Source organism: Patagioenas fasciata, chromosome 1 (assembly GCF_037038585.1).
Source record: "Patagioenas fasciata isolate bPatFas1 chromosome 1, bPatFas1.hap1, whole genome shotgun sequence".
Classification (NCBI taxonomy): domain Eukaryota; kingdom Metazoa; phylum Chordata; class Aves; order Columbiformes; family Columbidae; genus Patagioenas; species Patagioenas fasciata.
In genome coordinates, this window is record NC_092520.1 from 11,734,387 (window position 1) to 11,757,811 (window position 23,425).

The 23,425-nt window shown below is 43.6% G+C and overlaps 1 protein-coding gene across 14 annotated transcripts in view; it reads left to right on the forward strand.

The window, feature by feature from the left end:
- FAT3 (FAT atypical cadherin 3) overlaps positions 1–23,425 on the forward strand; it is a 419,159-nt gene that overhangs the window by 181,498 nt on the left and 214,236 nt on the right. For all 14 annotated transcript variants that reach the window (XR_011737022.1, XM_071803302.1, XM_065832545.2 and 11 more), the window contains one exon: positions 11,259–11,573. Coding sequence is in view for 13 of the 14 variants with exons in the window: in XM_071803302.1 (XP_071659403.1) it covers positions 11,259–11,573 (315 nt within the window). In the remaining variant the exon portion in view is untranslated. The remainder of the gene's footprint in view (positions 1–11,258; positions 11,574–23,425) is intronic.

Below are 23,425 nucleotides of genomic sequence, written 5' to 3' on the forward strand. Positions count from 1 at the left end.
CAGAGGAGTTATCAAAGTGAAGAGAATTCACTGTTTGCAATTCATGTGTCGCTGGAAAACCTGTGGCCACAAGTACTTTAAAAAAGTATTTTAAAAAGTGTAGTCAGTAGAGTGAAATTATACCATCAACTGCTTGTTCTTCTATGGGGGGAGGCTGAGGAAGCTGGGGTTGTCTAGTCTGGAGAAGAGGAGGCTTAGAGGTGTCCTCATCACTCTCTAGAACTACCCGAAGGGAAGTTATAGCCAGGTGGGGATTGGTCTCTTCTCCCAGGCAGTTAGCAATAGGACAAGGGGGCATGGGCTTAAACTCTACCAGGGGAAATTTAGGCTGGATATTAGAAAGAAATTCTTTCCAGAGAGAGTGGTCAGGCATTGGAATGGCTGCCCAGGGAGGTGCTGGACTCACCGTCCCTGGAGGTTTTTAAACTGAGATTGGACATGGCTCTTAGTGCAATGATCTGGTCAATGGACTGGAGTTGGAGCAAGGGTTGGACTTGATGATGTCTGAGGTCTTTTTCAACCCAGTCGATTCTGTGATTCTGTGTGTGATTCTGAGTTACTCTAAGCGTGTGTTCGACAGTCGATCTTCCTGCCAGCCTTTATAAAATCTTGAGGTATCTGAATTTTGCATAACACCTGCCACAGTCGCAGAATCGCACTTTTAATCTTCCTTGCCTCTTTGGCTGAAAAGCGGAGCCTGTGCATGTCCAGTGAATAGCACAGATTTAATCCCGTGAACAGGCATCACATTTTACTGTGCCTCTGAGACCAAAGAGGAAGGTGCATCTACGCGCAGCAGCCCGTGTTCACTGAAGTTGAACAACACGGCTCAAGCCATGCGAGCACATCCCATTTTTCAGAGCAGTGTCACGGTTTCTCCCATCGTTCTCAAGTTCTTGTTTTGAGTAGGAAACGTTACGTGGCAGTAGTTCAGTCATCGCTGGGGCTCCTCTCAGCCTGGTTTTACTGCAGGGTTTTATTGCATTGTTCGGCAGTGATGGAGTGTGTTAAACTTTGACAGAGATTATTCATCAATGAGAGGGTTTCTTTATAGTACTTGTGCTTTTGAAGGCAATTTGGTTCTTTCAGAGTTTTCCATTGTGTATTTTTTTGTTTTTTCACGTAAGACTGTGGTTTTTTTCTCAAGCAAAAAGTATTAAAGCAAAATGAATATGGGTATTTCTTTTAATTGCTGGAGAGGGTCCAGCGTAGGACAACAAAGATGATGAAGGGAGTGGAGCATCTCCCTTATGAAGAAAGGCTGAGGGAGCTGGGTCTCTTTAGCCTGGAGAAGAGGAGACTGAGGGGTGACCTTATTAATGTTTATAAATATATAAAGGGTGAGTGTCACGAGGATGGAGCCAGGCTCTTCTCAGTGGCAAACAGTGATAGGACAAGGGGTAATGGATTTAAACTGGAACATAAGAGGTTCCACTTAAACTTGAGAAGAAACTTCTTCTCAGTGAGGGTGACAGACACTGGAACAGGCTGCCCAGGGGGGTTGTGGAGTCTCCTACTCTGCAGACATTCAAAACCCGCCTGGACACCTTCCTGTGTAACCTCATCTGGGTGTTCCTGCTCCGGCAGGGGGATTGGACTGGATGAGCTTTCGAGGTCCCTTCCGATCCCAAACATACCGTGATACTGTGATACTGTGGTAATGAGTAGAGGGATGTGATGGAAGATACAGAAACCATAATAAAACCTAGTCAGGTGGAAATGTTGGCACATCTTATTTCATTTAATTCATAAATGGGAAGAAAATAGAGAATTTATTTGACTAGGCCTCTGGTTCAGTATCTTGATGATATGATTGGAAAATTACTCTGAAATTGATGTGTAAGTGACCTTGAAGATGTTATATTTAAGTGATAGTTCATTTTGATGTGGAGATGTGAAGATAAAACAAGCAAAGCAAAACAGCAGCATTAATGTTAAGTCATTTGAAGGTAAAGAAGGAAGAATTCAAAATATAAGTAAACTAAAAGGTCGAGCACCTAACCCGCCATGTGCCTGTGTTACAGTGACATTAAGATGATGGTTTACTGGAAAGTCTGCCCTCATGGCAACAGTCCCATCACCTTGCTGTCGCCTTTGGGACACCCGGCGAGCTGCCATCAGACCCCTGAGAAAATGCAGTCCCTATGGTGGGTGGGACTGCTGCATCAGTATGCAACAACAGAGAGCAGTGTAGGGGAAAGGGACCTGGGTGTCCTGATGAACAGCAGGATGACCATGAGCCAGCACTGTGCCCTTGTGGCCAGGAAGGCCCATGGCATCCTGGGGTGTGTTAGAAGGGGGGTGTTTAGTAGGTGGAGAGAGGTTCTCCTGCCCCTCTACTCTGCCCTGGTGAGACCACATCTGGAATATTGTGTCCAGTTTTGGGCTCCTCAGTTCCAGAAGGACAGGGAACTGCTGGAGACAGTCCAGCGCAGGACAATGAAGATGCTGAAGGGAGTGGAGCATCTCCTTTATGAGGAAAGGCTGAGGGAGCTGGGGCTCTTTAGTTTGGAGAAGAGGAGACTGAGGGGTGACCTTATTAATGTTTACAAATATATAAAGAGTGAGTGTCACGAGGACAGAGCCAGACTCTTCTCAGTGACAACCAACAGTATGACAAGGGGTAATGGATTCAAACTGGAACACAAAAGGTTCCGCTTAAGTTTGAGAAGAAACTTCTTCTCAGTGAGGGTGACAGACACTGGACCAGGCTGCCCAGGGGGGTTGTGGAGTCTCCTACTCTGGAGACATTCAGATCCCGCCTGGACACCTTCCTGTGTAACCTCATCTGGGTGTTCCTGCTCTGACAGGGGGATTGGACTGGATGAGCTTTTGAGGTCCCTTCCAATCCCTAACATTCTGTGATTCTGTGATTTACCCTTTGAATCGCATCATGCATATTTGTATGAATAAATATACACACACACACATCGCTCCCCATATTTGTTGTTCTTCATATATATAAAAATATCTTGTAAGTAAATAAGTATAATATTAATACAATCTATTAATATATATGAAGACCAACAAATATGTAAAAATACATATATACTTTTTGACTTGAGGGGGCACTGGCCAGACCTAAACTGAATTATTGCCTTTGATTGGTTGGACTTCCCCTCTAGCTGTAGTAGATGAAGTTATGTTTGTGTATGGCAGCCTGAGACAGGGCTGCTCAGGGTCCATGCCAGGGCAGGACACTGTCCCCGACCTGGTGTCAAGGTCATGCCCACACAAGCTGCACTGATGAGGCTGCACCTGATTTAGTGACCCCCTGTCAGACCTGATCTACAGTTGCCCTGTGCCTCCAAGTCACCCAAGTCCCCTTGACTGGGCCGTTAGCTGTCCCGAGACCTCAGAGCTCAGATGAAGTTTCCATATGTACCTGATCTGGTTTTCACACCAGCTGTCCGTGCTTGGGTCCAAACCATTGTATGGTGGTGATTTCTTCCATGAGCAGAAGCGGTTTGCAGCCCTTTTGTACCCCTAGTGGGGTGCACACAACAGCAGTGGTGGTCCCTCCTTTGGAAAGAGCCCATGCTTGAAATTGCACCTCAAACACACGATGGCATGTTGTGTCCAATAAGAGTGGTAAACCTGTACATTATCTATCTACTTATCTATTACTTGCAGATATATTACATTTATTAACATGTTGAATTAACTTGTCATGATCCTGGCTGGTAGTGATATTAATGAAATTGTGTGTAATAACATGGTAAAAGGTACATTTGCACACTGATACAGTGTCGGTGGAAACAGCATTGCTGAGGATTGGCTTTCTAATTCCCTTTTACTGCTCTGGGAATGTAGACATAATATTCACTGCAGAAACTGCATTTTGAGGTAGCAGTAAATTTATACATTCAAAACATCAGTGAAAAGAGAAAATTAAAAGTTAAGCCATAGACAGGAATCTTACCTGCCTTACATTGTTTGACAAGCATGTTTTATTATATATGTTTTATATTTGAACCAGATAAAAAAAACATTATTAGGAAGTTACAGGTATATATAGCCTTACAAAGTTAATATTGCTTTTGGACCCATTCCTGGGCATGATCTAATCTCCATTTAAGTCAGTGAGGATATTTCCCTTCACTTCAATAGGAGCTGGGTTCACGTTGTAATATGCATTACAACCTAGAAAATTTGTGCAATAAAATAAAAACGGGAGGCCACACTTTGCATGGTGGGGGGGCTTAAATGAAGGCACTGAAATAGCAGTTAATCACCAGAGTAAGGAGCCCGATTCTCAAAGCCGCCGGCTGCGAGCGGTGGGGGGGATGAGCGATAAGTCTCCTTCATGCTCCGGTTGAGTTTGTGGCCAGTGTGATACAACCATCCCTGCACTGGGGATTCACGGCTCAAGATGACTTTAAAAAGAGGTGAATGTGATGTATGGTTTATTCTGATTCCCACTGGTTTTGATGGCCCCAGTGCGTTGAATCTCTCTGGTATTGATGCTCAGGTTCACGTCTTTGTTGTGCTAAAGCTGTTTAGTCCTGTGGGTTATATTTACAGTTTACCCTTAATGGAAATAACAAAATAAATATCTCCTAAAAGAGGTATGCACACTGCTTTTATACACACCAGAGCCATTCTATGTGGAGGACCTAAATAGAAAAACATATAGGCCAGGCATAATGTTAGCTTTCTTGAAATCATAAATTTTCTTCCTTAATTGAGTGTGAAATTCCTGTCTACAAATCATGCCATTTTGGTTGATTTTACATTCATTGGTTTGATGAATGATGGGCTTGCAGTATTTTTAAACTTTTCTTGCCCACAATAGCTCTCTGCTAAGTGTCCTTCAAAAATCACGTCTTTGCTCAGTGCAAGGAATCTGGATTAGTTCTGACATTTGCCTTTACACTCACAAATCTTTTCATTGCCCGCCCTGTGCATCGATGTGTGGGGCAGGATCCAGGCGGAGCTCAGGGGCAGGGCTGGGGATGGGCGGATGTAAAACCTTAACCTCGGTGAGGACAGATGAGGTGTGTGTAAACTCTTTCTTCCCCTTTGTATTTTAGATTTGCAAGTTTGGAAAAAAAAAAAGTCATTATTCAACTGTTTCCTTCTAAAGCTGCATTTATTTATTATTTTTTTCCCAGCAAGGCAATGCGAGCGAGGACCTTTGGCTGACAGCTCGGTGACAAGCAAAGCGTTGTGTTTGGGGCTATGAGACTCGTGGAGTCTTTGATGAGCGTCATGAATAATTAGTAGCGTTTTGGAATCACTGATTTTTTCTTTTCTTCCTTTGAATTTAAGGGATGAAACAGAGGTCCCAGTACTTTGCTGTCAGTAGACATTCCTGACTCTGCCACATTCCTGTCATTTTAATTTGGGGACAAACGAGATTCTGCTTTGTAGATGGTTTGCGTTGATCCCCTTTGCTTTCTGAAGGAGGGAGGGGCAGACTTAGGGCTCTGGAAATGAGTTTTTGTAGCACTTTGCATGGTAGAAGCTGATGTGGCCGTTGCACATATTGGGGGTGAGTTCTCAGGTGCCCCGGCAGCTGGAATTAGGAAGGTGCATCCATCGGCCCTAATCCTTCAGTCACCTTAAAGATTATGTATTTGTATAGCTACTTTAACCGGTACACCTTGCATTTGCACTAGTGAAGAGTGGCTTTATGTGGGGAGGGTCATGCTGTACTCTGGCAGCTGGGAACATCTGGGTTGTGGTGCTGAACTGTCACCTCCATCCACCCCACGCTGCGGGTTCTGCTGAGAACAGGCTCTGCCTTTGCTGCTTCCCAGCCCTCCTGTCCCCCTCCACGGCCACTCCGGGATCAGGGGCTGGGAATCAATGGCTGTTCACCTTATCTGCCCTGTCTTAATTCCCCAGTCCGAGAAGCAGATTTGTGCAATTAGCTCATGTTCCTGAAAAGGGATGAGAAGAGTGAGCAACATCTTGTCATTGAAGTTCTTCTCAATTGAAGGACTTAGCTGAGGGTATTAAGCACAATGTCCCCTAGCAAAATCACTATAGTATTTTGATAAAGAGATATTTAAGGGATTTTCTGTACTACTTGTGTGTCATAGAAGTTTATTTTTTTTTCCAAGTCAGTTCTCTTTCTGCCTGTGCAGGAACCTCCCCGCATCTTGTTCATCATTTGCTGAAACTGTGAGAGTGTGACTGGTTGCACTGGCAAATTTATAACCCAGGCTACTCAGTCAAATCAGCAAAATCACATGCTACATTATTTTTTGTATCTAGAACAATACTTGGGTAGGAGAATAGGTTTTATTGTCTCTTCCCGGTACCAAGATGCCAAATTATGAGCAATTCTGGCCTGTTCCCGACAAGGAGTTGATTCTTCCAGATATCCTCCTCATTGAGTATTTGCACTCTCCTTTTTCTGCTATTGATTCCCAGCCATCAGACCTCAATTTGCTTTTCTCAGCGAGATTAAAGAGCCTCGTTACTCTCCTCTGACTTTTCCTTGCCCAGCTTCTTACAGACCACCAAGTTGTCTTTTAATCTTGCCTTGGAAAAAACCTAAACAGAACTGAACTCCTTTCAATGTTTGCGCTATTGAGAGTATTCATGAAGGATGAACCGACTTTTAGGGGGAACGTATGTGTGAAGCAGATATCCATGGTGATGGGCACCTATGTAAACAGCCGGGCTGACAGCTCCAGTAAACACTCTCTTGCAGAGCTGTGGCAGGTCCATTCATCACGGGACCTATATACAAAGTACTATCAAATGTGTAAGGTAAACAAACAGGGGGCTGAAAAGAGGTGAGGAAAGAAATAATGCTTTTCTCTAATCCCTTTTTATTTTAAGAGCCTCTTGGGTTTCTCGTTACTGTAGTAAATACATAACTTTCAGATAATTTTTGAGTGGAACGTGTCATTTGGAGTGGTCCACTGAAAGACGTACAGCAAATCAGTGGGAGGGGAGCGAGGGAAATCCAGTTTGCTGATTCTTTGTCCACTTTAATAGCCACTAACTTCTCACTCACTTTTTGCTTTCCCCTTTCACAACACTGTGTCTCTGTGTGTGCCACTTGCAGGAGCCATACAGAAAACATTATCCTGTTATTTTCCCAGGGAAAGAGGGCAAACAAGCCTTTAAGAGAAACGAGCACACAACCTTTGCATTGCTGGCACAATGCCGAGCCCAGGGGCTGCACTTAATTTACATATAAATGTGCCCAGGGTATTAACCAGAGATTAATGCACTCTGGTGTTATTTTTCACTTATGGTGTTTGTAATGCACGTGGTGCTTGGTGATTCGCATGGGGCAAATGGACCTGGAGGGATGCAGTGGCAAGTATGTCGGTGGCACTGCTTTTTGGATCGATGGCTGACTGTATTTTGGAGGCTGCTCCAGGCCTGAGGAAGTGCTGGCTTCAGGGATACTGCAAAATCTGGCCGAGGGTGACATAAAGAGCTGTTCTACAAACTGCTTGGTTGGATTTCAGCTGCCTCATGTAGAAATGCAGCAGCGTCTCTGCGGTGTGGTGTCCCAGTGGACAGGAACATCTGTGTTTTCTGTTTTGTTCAGAAATGCGTCTGCAAAGTCTTTGAACTTTTTGGTTTTTAATCACTTCGAAATTTTCAGGATCTCTGCTGATGTTTCTTCTTACCTCTTGATTTGTTTAGCTCGGGCATCATTACCTTGTTCATGTTTCTCAGCTAATTAGCGGGCAGCTGGGAAGAGTGCACCACAAAAGGTGTCCAAGAGAAACCTTAGAGCTGCTCCCAAAGGCTTTTCCTCTCCCGGCTCTGAAAGCAGAGTTCTGTCTTTCTTCAGTATCTGTTAATATCTAGAGGCTTGAAAGTAAGTGAGGTATTTTTTTTTTGATTTGCTGTGGTCTTATCCAGAGCTATTCTTGGCCTTTCCCGTATTTTTGCTCAGCTGAAGTGAGTGAGCGCCTACCTACAGACTGCCCCAGGGAATATTTAGCAGTTCCTGATCCCAGTTCTATCAACCTTTTTGTTTTCATGCCACGATGATGAAGAAACTGTGCTGATAATCAACTGCTATCATTAGTCCTCAGAGTTAACATGTCAAGTGAAGATGAAGTTTGACATCCATGTGGAAGGTGTCACACATGCCTGCGTAGAGAGATTGACTAAATATTTTGGGAGCATGTATATTCTTGTGTGTACTGAGTGTAGACCCATATTTAGGCAGACAGCGAGGAGGCACTTTGTGCAGGACATTCGGGAGTGCGGTAGAGGGTGTTCCCAGGAGGGTTTCCACGTGGAAAACCTGACAGCGAACAAAGACCTTTTTCGTATTTGTCAAGCTGCTGCGTGGTGGTGACAGATGAAATGACAAGACATATTGAGGAAAAGGAATTAATTCATGTCTGAGACCTTTTAATAAATCAGAAGAAAAAAGAAGAACCAGTGTAGCAGACGCATTGGCAGTTGCTAACACTTGTTCAATGATCCTTTCCTTCTGAAATACAGAAATGGAAAGTAGCTGTTGCCAGGAGTCATAAAATGAAGGAATGACTGAGAAGATAGATTTATTATCAGCTCGGTATTGCTGAAATTTAGCTTCATGAACAGAGGTTAATCTGCTAAAACCTTCTGTGCTCTCATGGGGGGAAAACCCTACTTACTTCAAATTTTTGTTTATAGATCTAAAATAATTCTTCTTGTTTTCTGAATAAATCAACATCTCTAGGAGCACTAATGTTCAGCTTTTTTTGGCCTCTTCTTTGCCCACCTGTATTTTATTTATTTATTTCCACGGGGTGTCATATATTATGGGCTCTTCTCATCCCTGCGATGCAATTTCTCTTCTGGACTTGTAGGCATTTTCATCACAGATCACTACATATTTCACTCATGTTTCTACAGAAAGTCATTATGTAGCACAGGCTGCTACCGACAAGAGTATTTAGAATACACTCAGCTTTTGTCCTCCAGTGCTGCATTGCTCACCTTTGGTGGGTGAATAATATTTCTGAGCAAGAAGGATATGGATATGATGTTACTAGAGAAAGACCTAAGCCCGTACATGGCTGGAACTGCTACTGCTCCTTTACCCTTCCTCTCTATATTGTTGATCAAACTGTAGGAAAATTCTTGTCAGTCCAAACTGCATTAAAAACATAATTTAAAAAATACAAAACTTAAAAAAAAATAGAAAATTAAGACAGGTGCAAGTACATCAGGCATCTCTGTAACCGTGTGGTGGGTTCTGGGATCTGTGCAGGGTTGGGTGGGGGATGTGGGGAGCCAGGACCTGACTCCTGAGTACAGACAGCATCTCTTGATTATTAGCATCTCTTCTCGCTCAGTGGACTTCTCTGTCTTACACCAGGGGTAGCAGTCCCTTGGGACAGAAGTTATGTCATTTGCCTCTTGTTGCTGACTCTCATAAAAGCCGTTTCGCGTGTTTGCCAGTAAACTTCAGTATAGGATGTGTCTTGCTGTGAAATGTCCGGGCAAGTTTGCACCAGGGCTGTTCATATCACAAGGCATCAGAAGCTCTGTCAGGCCATCAAATCCATCCCTTCTGCTGATGACTCAGGAGCACAGGGAACATCATTTTCACGGCTGCTCTTCAAGAAATGGAATAGACTTATCAGCTAACTTTTAAACCAAAGGTCTTGTCTGAATCCAGTGTCATAAAAGGATTCATTGCAGGTATAATCTAAAAAGAGAGATTTGATGTATGACTTACAAGACCGAGGCTGAGGAATAGTGCCGATAAATTACATCTGAACTTTACGTACCCCATCAAGAAGGATTCCCAATAGCACTGGCGAGGAGGGTCCCTTCTTGGCAGTCCGTGCCTTCCTTAGCAGCACCCAAAGTCTTCCCGAAACACCTATCACGTGCAGCCCTGGGGGCTGCTGCTGCAGACTTTGGTTTCTAAAGGATGATTTGTGCCTATTCCAGTGTCTTTAAAGCTTTTCTAAGACTTCAGGCTGTCATAGAAACTTTCAGTGCAGTCCGGTATTTAAAAATAATGAAAGCCAAAAAGACATGAACATTGCTTGTTAGTGCTGACCTTAGAGCACCTCTTCCCTCTGTCATTAACTGATAATGTTGTTCTGAGTAGCATCAAGCACATATGAGATTAAATTCAGGTTTTTCGTGTTTCTGTCTTGCCCTGCAAATTTTCCACCAGTTTCCATCTACTAATGACATGACTTGATGGTCTGCAAACTGTCCTTTTTAGTGTATCTCAAGTTTGAAATCCACTGTATTAATATGTCACCCAAGATTTAATAATGCTGTATTAGGAGAGGAAAGTGTTCTTGGTATATATGTTGTGGAAGTGGTGAGAAAGTGCATTTGCTTATTTTGATGCTGCTGAGGTGGTGTATGTTGTACTGGCATATTTGATCCCCTGTGCGTTTAGGATTAGTGCTCAAGCCAGTGGACGTTTGAACAACACAAGTACAAACAGATCTTCCAGTGCTTGGAGGTGTTTCTGGTTTAAGGGCCTTGTATCTGTTTTTACCTATTGTCTTCATAGTTTTGGTGTTCATTGCAGGAGCAGGATGGATTTCTAAATCACTTTAGGTAGAAATGAGGTGGGTGGAAGTCCTTCATGGCAGGAGCTGTGTGGGCATGGCCATGTTCCTTCAGTGGAGTGGTGGGTACCATGCCTCTCTGTGGCTCTGTTACATACAAACACACTTTCTCTTGTGGTTTCTTAGGAGCAGGTAGGAGACGAGCTGATATCTTCTTATACCAGTAGACAATGTGACCAAACCCTTCCTTTCTCCGTGTTAGAAGAGGATATACTGGTTGTATAGCTTTTGCTATGTCAGCTTTTGCTTGCTTGTTATCCAGGATTTTGGCATTGTACAATGAGGGATCTCATTATTAAATTTACTGTCTATTTTCTGAACTTGAATGGATTTATTTAAAACTGCCACCTACGTTTTCTTCTTTAGCAAGGGCACCATCAATGCTGGTATCTCTCTTTGTCAAAGTGTATACAAGTTCACATCACCAGCAGTAAACGATGATGTTTCTTCTGTTACTTTGCCAGCACAGAACTGACTATGGCATTAGGATGATTACAAAAAGCAATCTTTTCATGTCCCCCCTCAAATTTCGTGGGGCAAAGGACTGAGTTGCTGAGCAGGGTTCAGGGAACAATGCCCAAGTTCAAGTTTCTGTTTTCATTTTATGCACAACTTTAATTTTTCTAAGGGTGAAGCATTTTTTATATGCTGAACACATCTGTGTAGTACAACCAAATCAAAATACCTGTAATGTTTCATTGATCATATTCCTGAGATCCTCCGCTTGCTGTTTTTCTGCAGGAGTTATCTACACAGCAGATATTCTTGACCGGGAGACGACCAAATCGTACTGGTTGACAGTGTATGCGACTGATCATGGTGTTGTCCCACTCTACACTACCATTGAAGTCTACATTGAAGTGGAGGATGTGAATGACAACGCCCCCCTCACCTCTGAACCCATCTATTACCCAGCCGTCATGGAGAACTCCCCGAAGGATGTATCTGTCATTCAGATCCAAGCCCAGGACCCCGACTCCAGCACTAATGAAAAACTGACTTACCGGATTACAAGTGGAAATCCCCAGAACTTCTTTGTAATCAACCCCAAAACAGGTAACAAAATCCTGCTGCCTTACAGTGGTGGGAAAATGCCATTTAAATATTTATCAGCCTGATCCCCTTTAGTATCCGCTGGTGTTGCATTGCTTTCAAAATCTCTGTTTTCTGGTTAGTTCTGTGTCTAAAGCACCTTGTATGTGTCCAAATCATCCTCTTTTGAATGGATACATGAGCACAGTGGCAGGTGATGTGCTGCAGACGTGCTGCTGCAGCAATTGCATTTCCGTAGGTCACTGAATAGCTTCTGACTGTTGCATCTTTCCTGTGCCTATAGGAATGAGACTTTGCTACACTGAGTCTGCAGAGCAGTGCTGGGAAGCAGGTTCAAGTTGTTGCAATTTGCAGAGCAGTGTCTTGTCCTTTGTAAGCCGGCATAGCACCACTGGTGTGAGTGGCATGACAGTTGTCCAGCACATGTAATTAGGCTCCACATTACAGTAGCTGGATGTAGTTCTACAACTTGTTTTATGCAAAAGGACGGTTCAGCTGATATCACAGTCCCACTGGCCTTTACAGAAAATCTGTGTGTTTTCACTGATTTGTGACAACTGGGGATGTAGCCTGTGGGTGCAGTGTCACAGATGTATTGGTGGTTTTAAGCTGCTGTTAGCTGGCAATGGAGAATTGCTCCTGTGCAGACCGGCTCTGTGCATCTCTGTGCACTCAGTGCCTTTGCTGAATCAGGTGTCCCCAGCACCTGGTTGATGAAGAAATTGCCCCAGGAGACATACCCAGAGGTTGTGATATTTACCTGTGCGTGCCCACAGGTGGTCCCTTGCTTATTATCTGACTGATTAGGACCCTCCAGCATGGTCTGGAGCTAGAGAGTTGGGGGCTCTTTTGCTGCAATAAGCTGATCTTTATCGAAGCAATTCAGAGGATTCACACAGATCTCATTATGGTTGTGATGCTCCTGTTTGCATTCTGCGGTTTTGACTAAAAAAAAGAAAAAAAAGTTTATGTATGTGCTACAAATTTCTAAACAGCTAGAAAATCAGAAGGAATAGACCTGAGAAGGAATATTTTTCATTTGGTGTTGGAAAATGATGATCACTACACAGGTTTTCAGCACTTGGCTGGGCAATCTTATTGCAGTGTGTAGCATAAGGGGTCAGGATCTTTTCAGGCATAAGCCCAGGTGAAGAATCATGGAGCATGTTCAATCTGCCAGGCCCTAAGGCACATATCTCACTTATTTTTAACACCTGAAATGGCCAAAGATGGTTCTTCCATCTGCATCCCCTTCTCCCCCTCCCCATCCCATAAATCCCATCTGGGCAAAGCAGCAGAGTTGGGACTCCACAGTGTTTAATGTTTGTGCTTCCCGCCCGTCGGCTCCTCTGTCAGAGCATCCTGCTCAGCACAGCTCAGCTTACCTACACGGTGGTCAGGGTGCCTTGTCCCAAAAGGGAGATTTGTCATTTTGAACGCAAGTTTTTCGTCCTCCCTTGGAAAGTATCGACATGTGGTGAGCTCTGCCTGTCTGGCCTCGACAACAGGAGGCTTTCTCCCAATGGGATGGTGATGTCTGAGGAATGAAAGCATAATGGATTTTCCTATAGAGTGCCCCTGGGTGTCTCTGGCCAGGCTCCTTTCAGACATCTCCCTACAGGGCACTAGTTCCTCCAGACAGCAATTTACACTCTGGCTGTTTTGTACAGGCAACTTCTGCACACCCAGAAGACATTTGTAGTGTGCTGGCCCCATGTGCTCACTGGGATTCAGCCCAGGAATAAATCACATAGCACTTCGCACAGCAGCCCTAAATGCAACAGCATGCTGTATAATCAAGATGGAAAGGTTTAACGTGAACCCAAATATGCGGTGATTGCCGTGTACGTGTGTTGAGTGAGCGTGCTCCTGCCGTCAAGGGAGAGCAGTCATTTGTGAGAAAGGGGAGCTTTTATTTTCCATGTCACTTTGGAGGTTTTCACAGTGCCAACAAACTGACATCTCGCTCCTATGACTAATCAGGTGCTGAGAAGCAACGTGAAGCAGCATCCCACGTTTTCTACATCCTTTCCTGGGAAGCAGCAGAAGCTGGCCTAGCTAGGGATGGGGAATTGACTGCAGTGTGCGGATGCTCTTGGGGTACTAAGAAATTTCTGGGCTTTGCTAATGTGCTCAGGGTTAAACCTTTCGCTGGATTTGCAGCCAAAAATAAGTATCCCCTAAGCCCAGATTATCCAGAGGCTCAAGAAAACAGGTGGGAGCGAGGAGTTTGGCTTCCTCCACTGCGAAGAAACATGGATCATGGTTCACAGATCACTTTCTGAGATCACCTGGCTATATTGCAGCAAGAAATTTCCCCTATTCCTGGAGAATAGGGCATTACTAGCCTTGGCCTTCTGTGCCCCATTCCTTATTTTTAGGAATTGATGCTTCATGCTGGCAAAGTTGGATTTGTTACAAAGTGCAGAGAGTGTACTGGACATGTCATAGTTTATGGTGTGCATTTGGTGGGGGGGTGAGTGACTTTTCAGACAGTTCTGCCTTGACTCCAGAAAATTCAGTTATTTGAAGCCTGTACAAGGTGGGTAATACTGTCTTCTTCTTGGATGGTCCTTGCCATCACGAAGAGGGGTGCCCCGGCTTTTGCTGCACCCTGCTCAGGCCGTATTCCCCTCTGATTTCACACAGTTCCATGCTCTTTAGTGATCACAGGAGCTCAGCAATGACTGTGTTTGCCTTCCTCTGGAACTCACTTTCAGCCCCTTTATGCAGGTCATGCAGATTTCTGGAAGCACATATGTCATTGTGTGTGTTACCATCTGATCAAGGCCAGAGTCCAGGTTTTGTTGCCCGTTCCAATACAGGACAATAACTTCCACCAAATCTTACAGATCCTAATTGTTTGGATAGTGGAAGGAATGATACTCCTTGTGTGCTGTGTCTGTAGGTAGAAGAAACCTTTTAGTAGACAACGTGTCACTTCCTACATTTTTGTAGACTGACACAGCTCTGGGCGGCTATTTTAGGTGCTGTCAAACTGCAAATACATCACATGCATTTGGATCTGTCTGAAGATGCAGTCTTCATACCTTTCACGATTATCACCTGCAATTTGCTCTACAGGTTTTAGAGAGAGGGAGAGTTGCTCCTGCAGGAGCCAAGGGCTGCTAAAAAGCTGCAGAGAGCAAGGCTTTGACACCAAAATCACCTTTGTCAGCCAGTGCTCTCGCCGGGGTCTGGCTCTGCTGCAGGAGTACATGGGGGTGGCAGGGACTCTCCCCTGTGGCTTTGGGATATGTCAGGGTGCTCAGGAGGGGAGTACAGGGACACGAGCAGCCCTCCTGCATGTGGAAAGGCAGCGTGGGCAACCTCCCATGAAGGTCTGTGTTTTCTCACCTTGGTTATTTTTTTCTAAAATACAGCCGATCATCAGTTTGCACCTCGGCCCGCACTTCTATCCTGTGAGCTGATATTCATAGGTACAAGCACTAAGTGAATAATGTAGCACATGAGCATGTGTGAAACCATAAATCATCCACGCTCGAGAACAAGGCAGCCTTGTTCTGCAAACTGGTGGAGACGGCTGCCTGAGCTTAGCAAGTCCAAGAGGGAAGCCTTAGATTTTTCTTCATTTTCAGCAGGCAGCAGGTATTGTGAGGCACAGTTTTGTGATGGGGGTGGGTCACCTGTTTTCCAAATAGCTGAATTGACTCCCCAGGTTACATGACCACAGGGACAAGCATCCCCCTGCTCTTTGCTTGGGGCCGGCTTGGGGTGTCTGTGGCACCCCCTTGGGCTCGAACTTGCTTTGGTGGAGCACAGGATCACAGGGCTATGATCTTAGAGGGGTGGCGTGAGATGGGGCCGAGGGAGAGGAGGAGGAGAAGGAGAAGGAGAAGGAGAAGGAGAAGGAGAAGGAGAAGGAGAAGGAGAAGGAGGAGGTAGGCAGAGCTTCTGGCGGAGCAAGCCGAGCCCAAGGGGCTGCCACAACCACCCCGAACCGAGTGAGTTATTTTAGGGTGAGAGGCATGTGGAAGAAGGTAAATAAAACAGATGATGGAGTTAATAAAAAAAAAAAAGATTGATTAGGACCGTAAATTCTTATTTTTATTTCATATATATGGGTGTTAATTTCACAGCACAGCACCGGGGTAATTTACTGCGTTGATTTATTACTTTTCCGTGCTCTGAAGAAAACAATGAATTTTAATGCAAACCATTACATTATTTTGTTTAGTGTTCCACATATATTGGACAAACCCAATAAACTTCTCTTCAGTCTTACGTAGATTAGTTTGAGAGATGTTTTAACTAACATGCCAACAGACCAAAATTCACTCTGGCGCACACTCATGTTAATGAATTTACTCTAGAATTATGCTGCTGTGTCTGAAAACTTTGGTTACACCTTGCTTAGTCTCTTGCTGGCACTGTTTAAACAGAGGCAGACCCTCGGCATTCCCAAAATAGTATTTTCTGCAGTATTTAAGGCAGACTGCACTAGTGGGTTTTGAAACAGTGTATGTAGGCCAGTCCATCTTTCCAGAGCAGCACTTCTGCTTCTGGAAGTTATCTCTGAACTGTCACATCTGCACCTTGATTTGGAAAGAGACTGGATATTTTCACACCAAATTAGAGTTGATATTTATATAAGCTACTATATAGGGTTAGTGAGTGTCAGGATTTAATTGATATGAATGCTGCTTTTCTCAGTAGACCGAGCTTTGCTTTCTTGTGCACTCATTGTGAGCCATTCGGTCAGCACAAGGTCCTGCTGGGGCCAGATGACACTTTTCCTCTGCTGTACTAAAACACCCTCCTGGCATGCAGACTGATTTTTCTTGATGTTTTTGTTTAATTTGTCCCAAGAAATCCCCACACATGTTTTTTTGCTCCCACAGATTGAGACACCGAAAGATTGCCAGCAGTGTAAATGTTGGCTACCCAGTGCCTCTTCTCAGCCCCAAAATAAGGGTATGCCAGAGAGGAGAGAGAAGGAATAGTGCTTTATATATTCAGGAGAGCACACTTGAGACTCTGCAGTAAACTCTTATTCTCCAAGGCCCATGTTTGTCATGGTTTTTTTTGTTCCAATAGAAGAAGAAAGACACTTAAATAGTGCAGATATTTTCAGTTCTGCTGGGATTTTTGGGTAGATATCTCAGGGGGACACAGCTTGCTCTGGGAGGCAAACATAAGTGATCTTAATATTTCAGTTATTAACATTCCTGCTGTACAGTGGGTGATGCAAAAGGCCGTATAGACAACAAATGAAAGTGAAGGTAACTTAGTCCCTACTGCAGCCTGTTATATCTTTCAGGTTTAAACCCTAGTTGCATTGAGTGGGGAGAAAGACTAACATATGTTGATTCTGTAAAGCAAGGAGCCTTCAAAACCTTCCACCATATAATAATTAAAGGTAAATGCCAGACGTTTTGAAAAGATGAAACAAAGTTACGTTTTGATGACATCCTTAAGGGACTTCGGATCAACAATATCAAGCTAAAGTTACTACTGCTTTGGTCGATTTGTCACTCTGTTCTTACAAGATGCATTTAAAGCTACTTTTTCTTTTCTTAAAAAAAAAGTCTGTTCTTCAAGAATGGGCAACTTTCTGTGTTCATTGACCACCAATTCTCCCAGCTCCCACTCTGTCATGAAGGGTCAGCTGTATTGCTGGGGGACCTGCCTGACACTGGGATGGATGCTGTTCATGCTACTAAACTCTTAACAAATACTTTTATAACTCTTTTATAAATTAAGGCTTTACATTTTTTTGTTTCTTTGGATTGTGCAGTGTAGCCTACCGTCTCCCTCCAGTGTGTATTTCTGGTGCTATAGTGACCAGATTGGGAAATGCATGTGTTGAATGTTGAGGGTGTTGCAGATCACCTCGCTCACAGCTGGAGGTTCCTTCTGAAGGGTTCCTGGAGGCATCTCCTGCATCTGTGTTGGCCATGGAACCCCGTTTGGCAGCTCTGTGTGCAGTGGAAACCAGCTATGCGATCATGTCGTGTTCACTGACCTTCATCCTGCAAGTGTCCCTGAAGTTCAACTGACCTGTCCAAGACCACAGAAGACCCTGCAGAGGATCAAACCATTGATTGTAGGGCTTCTCAATCAAAGGTGAATTTGAGGATATGCTCTCCCTCCCTTCTCTGATCTCTAACACTGTACAAATGTTGAGTTCACCAACAGTTTCAGAGTCCAGCCCAGTATAGCTATCACTGGTCTGTAACTATCCATAACTAAAACAGATTTTTACAGTATAATTCCCATAGCACATTAGCTGGCTTCCACTTTCAGTAATTTATGTTATATCAACACATGCTAAATTATCTACTCTCTTCTCTTTCACTTCTCAGTACTATTTAAAAGTGTGGCTCTTAATGAGTTCTTTATAATATGCTCGCTGTTAAAAATCGAGCTTCTTAGCATTTTAAAAGCTTTAATTTCTGCTTTGAGATGGCTCATTCTCTACTAGACACCGTATTTCCAGCGGATTGAGCCCAGTGTTAGCAGCTAGCAAATCGAAGGACCATGGATATTGGAGTTATGGGCTTAATCACAGTGGAACCTAAAAGCCTGCTAGGAACTGTACAGCATGTTAGACAAAGTTCCTGCCTCAAGGAACTTGTCATAATAATAATAATAGTAATAATTGAGAAAAAGGGAAGAAAAAAAGAAACAACAGGGGGAAAAGGATGTAAATCATCAAGTCCATCTGCTTGCCAGTACACGTTTGTTCCCTGGAGTAAATTTTCAATTAACTCCTGAGCCGTAACCTGGCAGTGACACAGACTCTTCTTTTGACTCTGAGTCACCTACCTCGCTGTTTTAATTTTTTTGAATAAGTAGGAATCTTTTCTAACTTCATGTTGTTGTCCTGGAAGTTAATTCAGAGTAGATAGTTTGCAGATCAAATACGACTCTGGAAATGAAAGCTATTGATTTTTCAGGCATCTCGGCATTAATACCCATCCATGCACAGTCATGTATTCATAGGCATATAAAAACAAAGAGTAGCGTCATTCCTGAAATGGTAGGATGAAGAGGAATGTAAAACCTTTTTAGATTAAATGAGCATAATTTAGTGGCCAGACCACTGATTCTACTGAAAATGAGAAAATTTGGACTCAGCCAGCCCATCTCTTCCCTCCTCCCTGACTGCAATTCTCTCCTTACTGTGTTATCTGCGAAGGGGATAAAGGTGTGAGCTGTGTCACCTTAGTGGAAGCTACAGTAATGCTGCTTTTAATAAAATAATAAATCCAGCTTTGTAATCTCCCCTGAACAGAACTGATCTCTGCTAGCAGTGGGTTTTTATTCATGAAGCACTGAATACAGTTGAGATTGCTGGATGTCTCTGGTATCAAGTGCCTCTTTTAAAATGGCATTTACAGATAGAATACTGCTCATAAATGCCATTTCTTTGTAATCAGCAGATTTAAACATGGCTTATAGAAATTTTCATCTTTCTTAAATTTTCATGATGACCTTTTTTGTCCTCTTTCACAGTAAGAAGCATCAGGAGTATCCCCATTGCCTTCACTGGATTGTTGTGTCCCCACTTCAATGCAACATCAGTTTTTAACCTGAACTCCCCTTTCTCCCCAGCAGCGATGTCGGTGTGAAAGGCAACGGCCTGGTGACGGCCTGTGAGTCAGTGTTTGCTGGTGGAGACGGTTGCTGTCTGATAATCAAGAAGCAACCTCCTGTCCTGCCCCAGCACCCGTTCTGGAACAGGAAGAATTTTACCACTAATCCCATAAATCTACATTGTTTTACATTACACCAGTCATTTGTTTTTTTTTCAAAAACATCAGCAGAACAGGTCTTCTGTCTGATTCAGAAATAACTTTGGCTATGAGCTTAGCTTTGAAACTAATTTTTCTACCTTGTCTGTCAGTCCAGTTTCTCTATTCATTAATTTCCAGAAGCCATGAGTAGTCAGAACTGGTCAAGGAACCACCTACCTTTTTCATATGCTGTACTATTCCTTCGCTAATTTAAAATTAGGGCTGTTGCGTTCACTTCCAGGTAACCAAGTACTCTTGACAGAATTATTATCAATGACAGAAGCATAATTGAGATGATTGGATGAAACCATGTGCCACAAATACTGAGTCACAGCCCCATTAAATGTATGCATAATGCATATGCTATGGATACTTGTCATATCCTGCCATACATTATTATGATAATAGCAGTGAATGCTCCTGCATCACAGTAATTGCTAGTGGTCCAAGCCTGAACCCTGGCAGGATGCATTAGGTTGGTGAGTTAGGGATGCTGAGTTGTGGAGCCCATGACCCTGGTGTTTGTGCAAGGGTGTGGAGAGGGAGGAAAATAAAGATGTGATGTTAGCCCAGATGAGGTGAAGATTTGGGGCAGGGGAGGAGGGTTATTTGGGGTTTGTTTGTTTGTTTGTGGGTTTTTGGGGTTTTTTTGTGTGTTGTGTGGTTGTTTTTTTCTCTTTATTTCCTACTGGTTTTTAGTCAATCAAGTAACTTGCTTTTGGCTTTTGCTCACCCATCAGAGGTGCTACACATGTCTGTGATGTTGAACCCTGCCAATCCCAAGCAGAAAATATTGAATCAGCATTTTTCTCTTTCGCTTAGTTGCAATGGATACACTCATATTATCATCTTAGGACAGGCACATTTAGTGGCTTGAATGGTGTATCTGCACATTATTCTATGAGCACTTTCTAATATTTCTTTATGGATTGGAAGTTATAGGCAAAGACTGTCACTGTTGTGCATTCTCAGTTGATATCTGATGCTTGGTACTTAGCAAAGAAAGGTGGAGAAATTTCCTGTCTGGGAGAATGAGATTGACCTGTGATACATGTGAATATTAAAAAACAAACCAACAAATAACCAAACAAAACATCAACCAAACCCACAAACAGACAAAAACCTGGGAAATGAGAATAAGAGGAGAAGGCAACTATAAAGACAAGTGTGTTTGCATAAGGCATCATGATGTCAGTAATCAACTATTAATCCTTCTTTGTCTCCCATCACATAGGAGGTGGTGTCAGCACCTACTGAACTGCCAAAGCATCATCACCTTGCGGTGCACCTAAACTACTCTGTTCAGAAATAAAGATTAACGTCAGATTTGTGTTATTTTTCCTCTTTTCTCTCTGACTCTCCATCTCCATCAGAGTTATGCTGTTATAACCAAAGATAATTATTTTCTGTTAAATTACTCTCCCCTCTCTTTGCCCTTTCCCTTTATGTTAATGAGAGAGCTTTTCTCTCCCTGGGAAGATTGACACAACTTCTTTAGAAGCTGGTAGTGCTGTTGCCAGTTAAGTACGTGACCTTATCTGTATAATTGTACAGATCGTGCCGCCATATGTCTAGATGCACAGAGCTTAATTTAACAGGAAATGTATATGTATAAAAATAAAGCAGTATCTGGGGGTTAAATATCAAAAGACCCCCCTAATTGCAGCTTGCATGTTATACAAAACTTTCTGCAGAGCTCTAAGAGCTCTGAAGTTAAATCGTAAAAAGCATTTTTCTACAAGGGAAACTGCTCTTGTAACATAGTTTTTACTTTGATTATCATGTGGATTGTGGTGTGCCTGTATTTCCTCACTGTTGTACTCAGGTGGTTTCTCCTCCTGTGGTAGCTGAGTCCTTCACACTGCATGGTAAGGTAGAGCAGCACCATTTTTTCTTTTTTATAAGCAGGGAACTGAGGCAAAGGAAGTGGCTAACTCATCCTATGCCATAATAAAGATTTGGTCTTAATTTGCCTTCAAAACCTCTGGCCATGTGTAATGCAAAGCCTTACTGGTATGTGTCCCATCCAAAGTGCCCTGCTGAACCATGAGTGCAAGACTGACCTGGCGCCAGCATTCTCCACCACACACACAGAAGTTATCTAGGCTCGTGGGAGCCCCAGTAACACCTATTTCCTATCCTCTTTCCAATTACCCCACCACTTCCCATCCCTGCCTTTCAGCCCTTCCTTGCCTTGCCTTCCTTGCCTTGCCTTCTCTCTTGCCCAAAGGCACGCAAGGAAGGATTCCAGTAGCCACAGGGGCAGGGAGACGTGAATGGCTCAGATAGAGCTTGCTGGCCACGTAAGGGCAGAGCTGACTCGTGTCTCTTGGGTGCGTGCTCTCCATCAGCCCAATGCAGGTGCAACTCTAAGCAGCTTCTCTGATGCTGATGTGGAGCAAGGAGGCAAACTCAGAATCCTAAAGTTCCAGGCTATTCCCAAATAATGGCACTCTTTCTTTCTCAATATTTGGAGGCCTGTATCTAGTGGAGTGCCTCAAGGGTCAGTACTGGGGCCAGTATTATTCAATATATTCATCAATTACTTGGATGAGGAAATAGAGTGTACTATCAGCAAGTTTGTTGTTGACACCGTGCTGGGAGGAGTGGCTGACACGCCAGAAGGCTGTGCTGCCATCCAGAGACCTGGACAGGGTGGAGAGTTGGGCAGGGAAAAGTTTAATGAAAAACAACAAGGGAAAGTGTAGAGTCTTGCGTCTGGGTGGGAACAACCCCAGGTTCCAGTATAAGTTGGGGAATGACCTATTAGAGAGCAGGGTAGGGGAAAGGGACCTGGGGGTCCTGGTGGCCAGCAGGGTGACCATGAGCCAGCACTGGGCCCTTGTGGCCAGGAAGGCCAATGGCATCCTGGGGTGTATTAGAATGGGGGTGCTCAGTAGGTCGAGAGAGGTTCTCCTGCCCCTCTACTCTGCCCTGGTGAGACCACATCTGGAATATTGTGTCCAGTTCTGGGTCCCTCAGTTCCAGAGGACAGGGAACTGCTGGAGAGAGTCCAGCGCAGGGCAACAAAGGTGATTAAGGGAGTGGAGCATCTCCCATGTGAGGAAAGGCTGAGGGAGCTGGGGCTCTTTAGCTTGGGGAAGAGGAGACTGAGGAGTGACCTCATTAATGTTTATAAATATGAAAGGGATGGAGCCAGGCTCTTCTTGGTGACAACCAATGATAGGACAAGGGGCAATGGATACAAACTGGAACACAAGAGGTTCCACTTAAATTTGAGAAGAAACTTCTTCTCAGTGAGGGTAACAGAACACTGGACCAGGCTGCCCAGGGGGGGTGTGGAGTCTCCTACTCTGGAGACATTCAAAATGCTCCTGGACACCTTCCTGTGTAACCTCATCTGGGTGTTCCTGCTCCAGCAGGGGGATTGGACTGGATGAACTTTTGAGGTCCCTGCCAATCCCTGACATTCTGTGATTCTGTGATTCACTTGCTTGTACTTATTGTGCAAAAGCATGTTTGCTCGTTACATCCTGTAAATATGAGTCAATGTCATGATCTGCTGTAGGTTTGTTGCCTTCTCAGAGAATTGTTATATTTTTGTCAGATGAGTTACGTGCGAGGAATCTGTGCTGCAGAGATCTCTTTGTATGGTAATTAGCAAGTAGCTTTTCAGATTTTGAAGGGATTTGGTTTGAAAATAAGTATTATTTCCTGAACTTTAACTTAACAACAGTGTATGAACAGCAGTGCACATTCACAATTTTGTTAATGTAGCCACAGTGCCCAAAAGATAAATGTAAGTCTGCTCTGCAAGAGGATATTTAGGCTATAATTAATTTTGCTTCCATTCACCATATGCTTGTGTTTTCTGACCTTCGTTTGAATCACAGACACTATGTAATAAAATGTGCAGTATAAAAAAAAGAAAATTCCTTAAAGAAGCACAGGTGCTTACAAGTACTACAGCTTCAACTGAATTGTATGGTTTGTTCCACCTGAGAATTTGACCATCTTATATATTATTATTGAAAAGATGCTGTCTTTGCTTAAAATGTTCAAGGTATTTTTGTTAACGTGAAAACAAGGTGAGTTTTTTTAAGACTCTGAAGAAACGTTGTAAGTCCATCACTT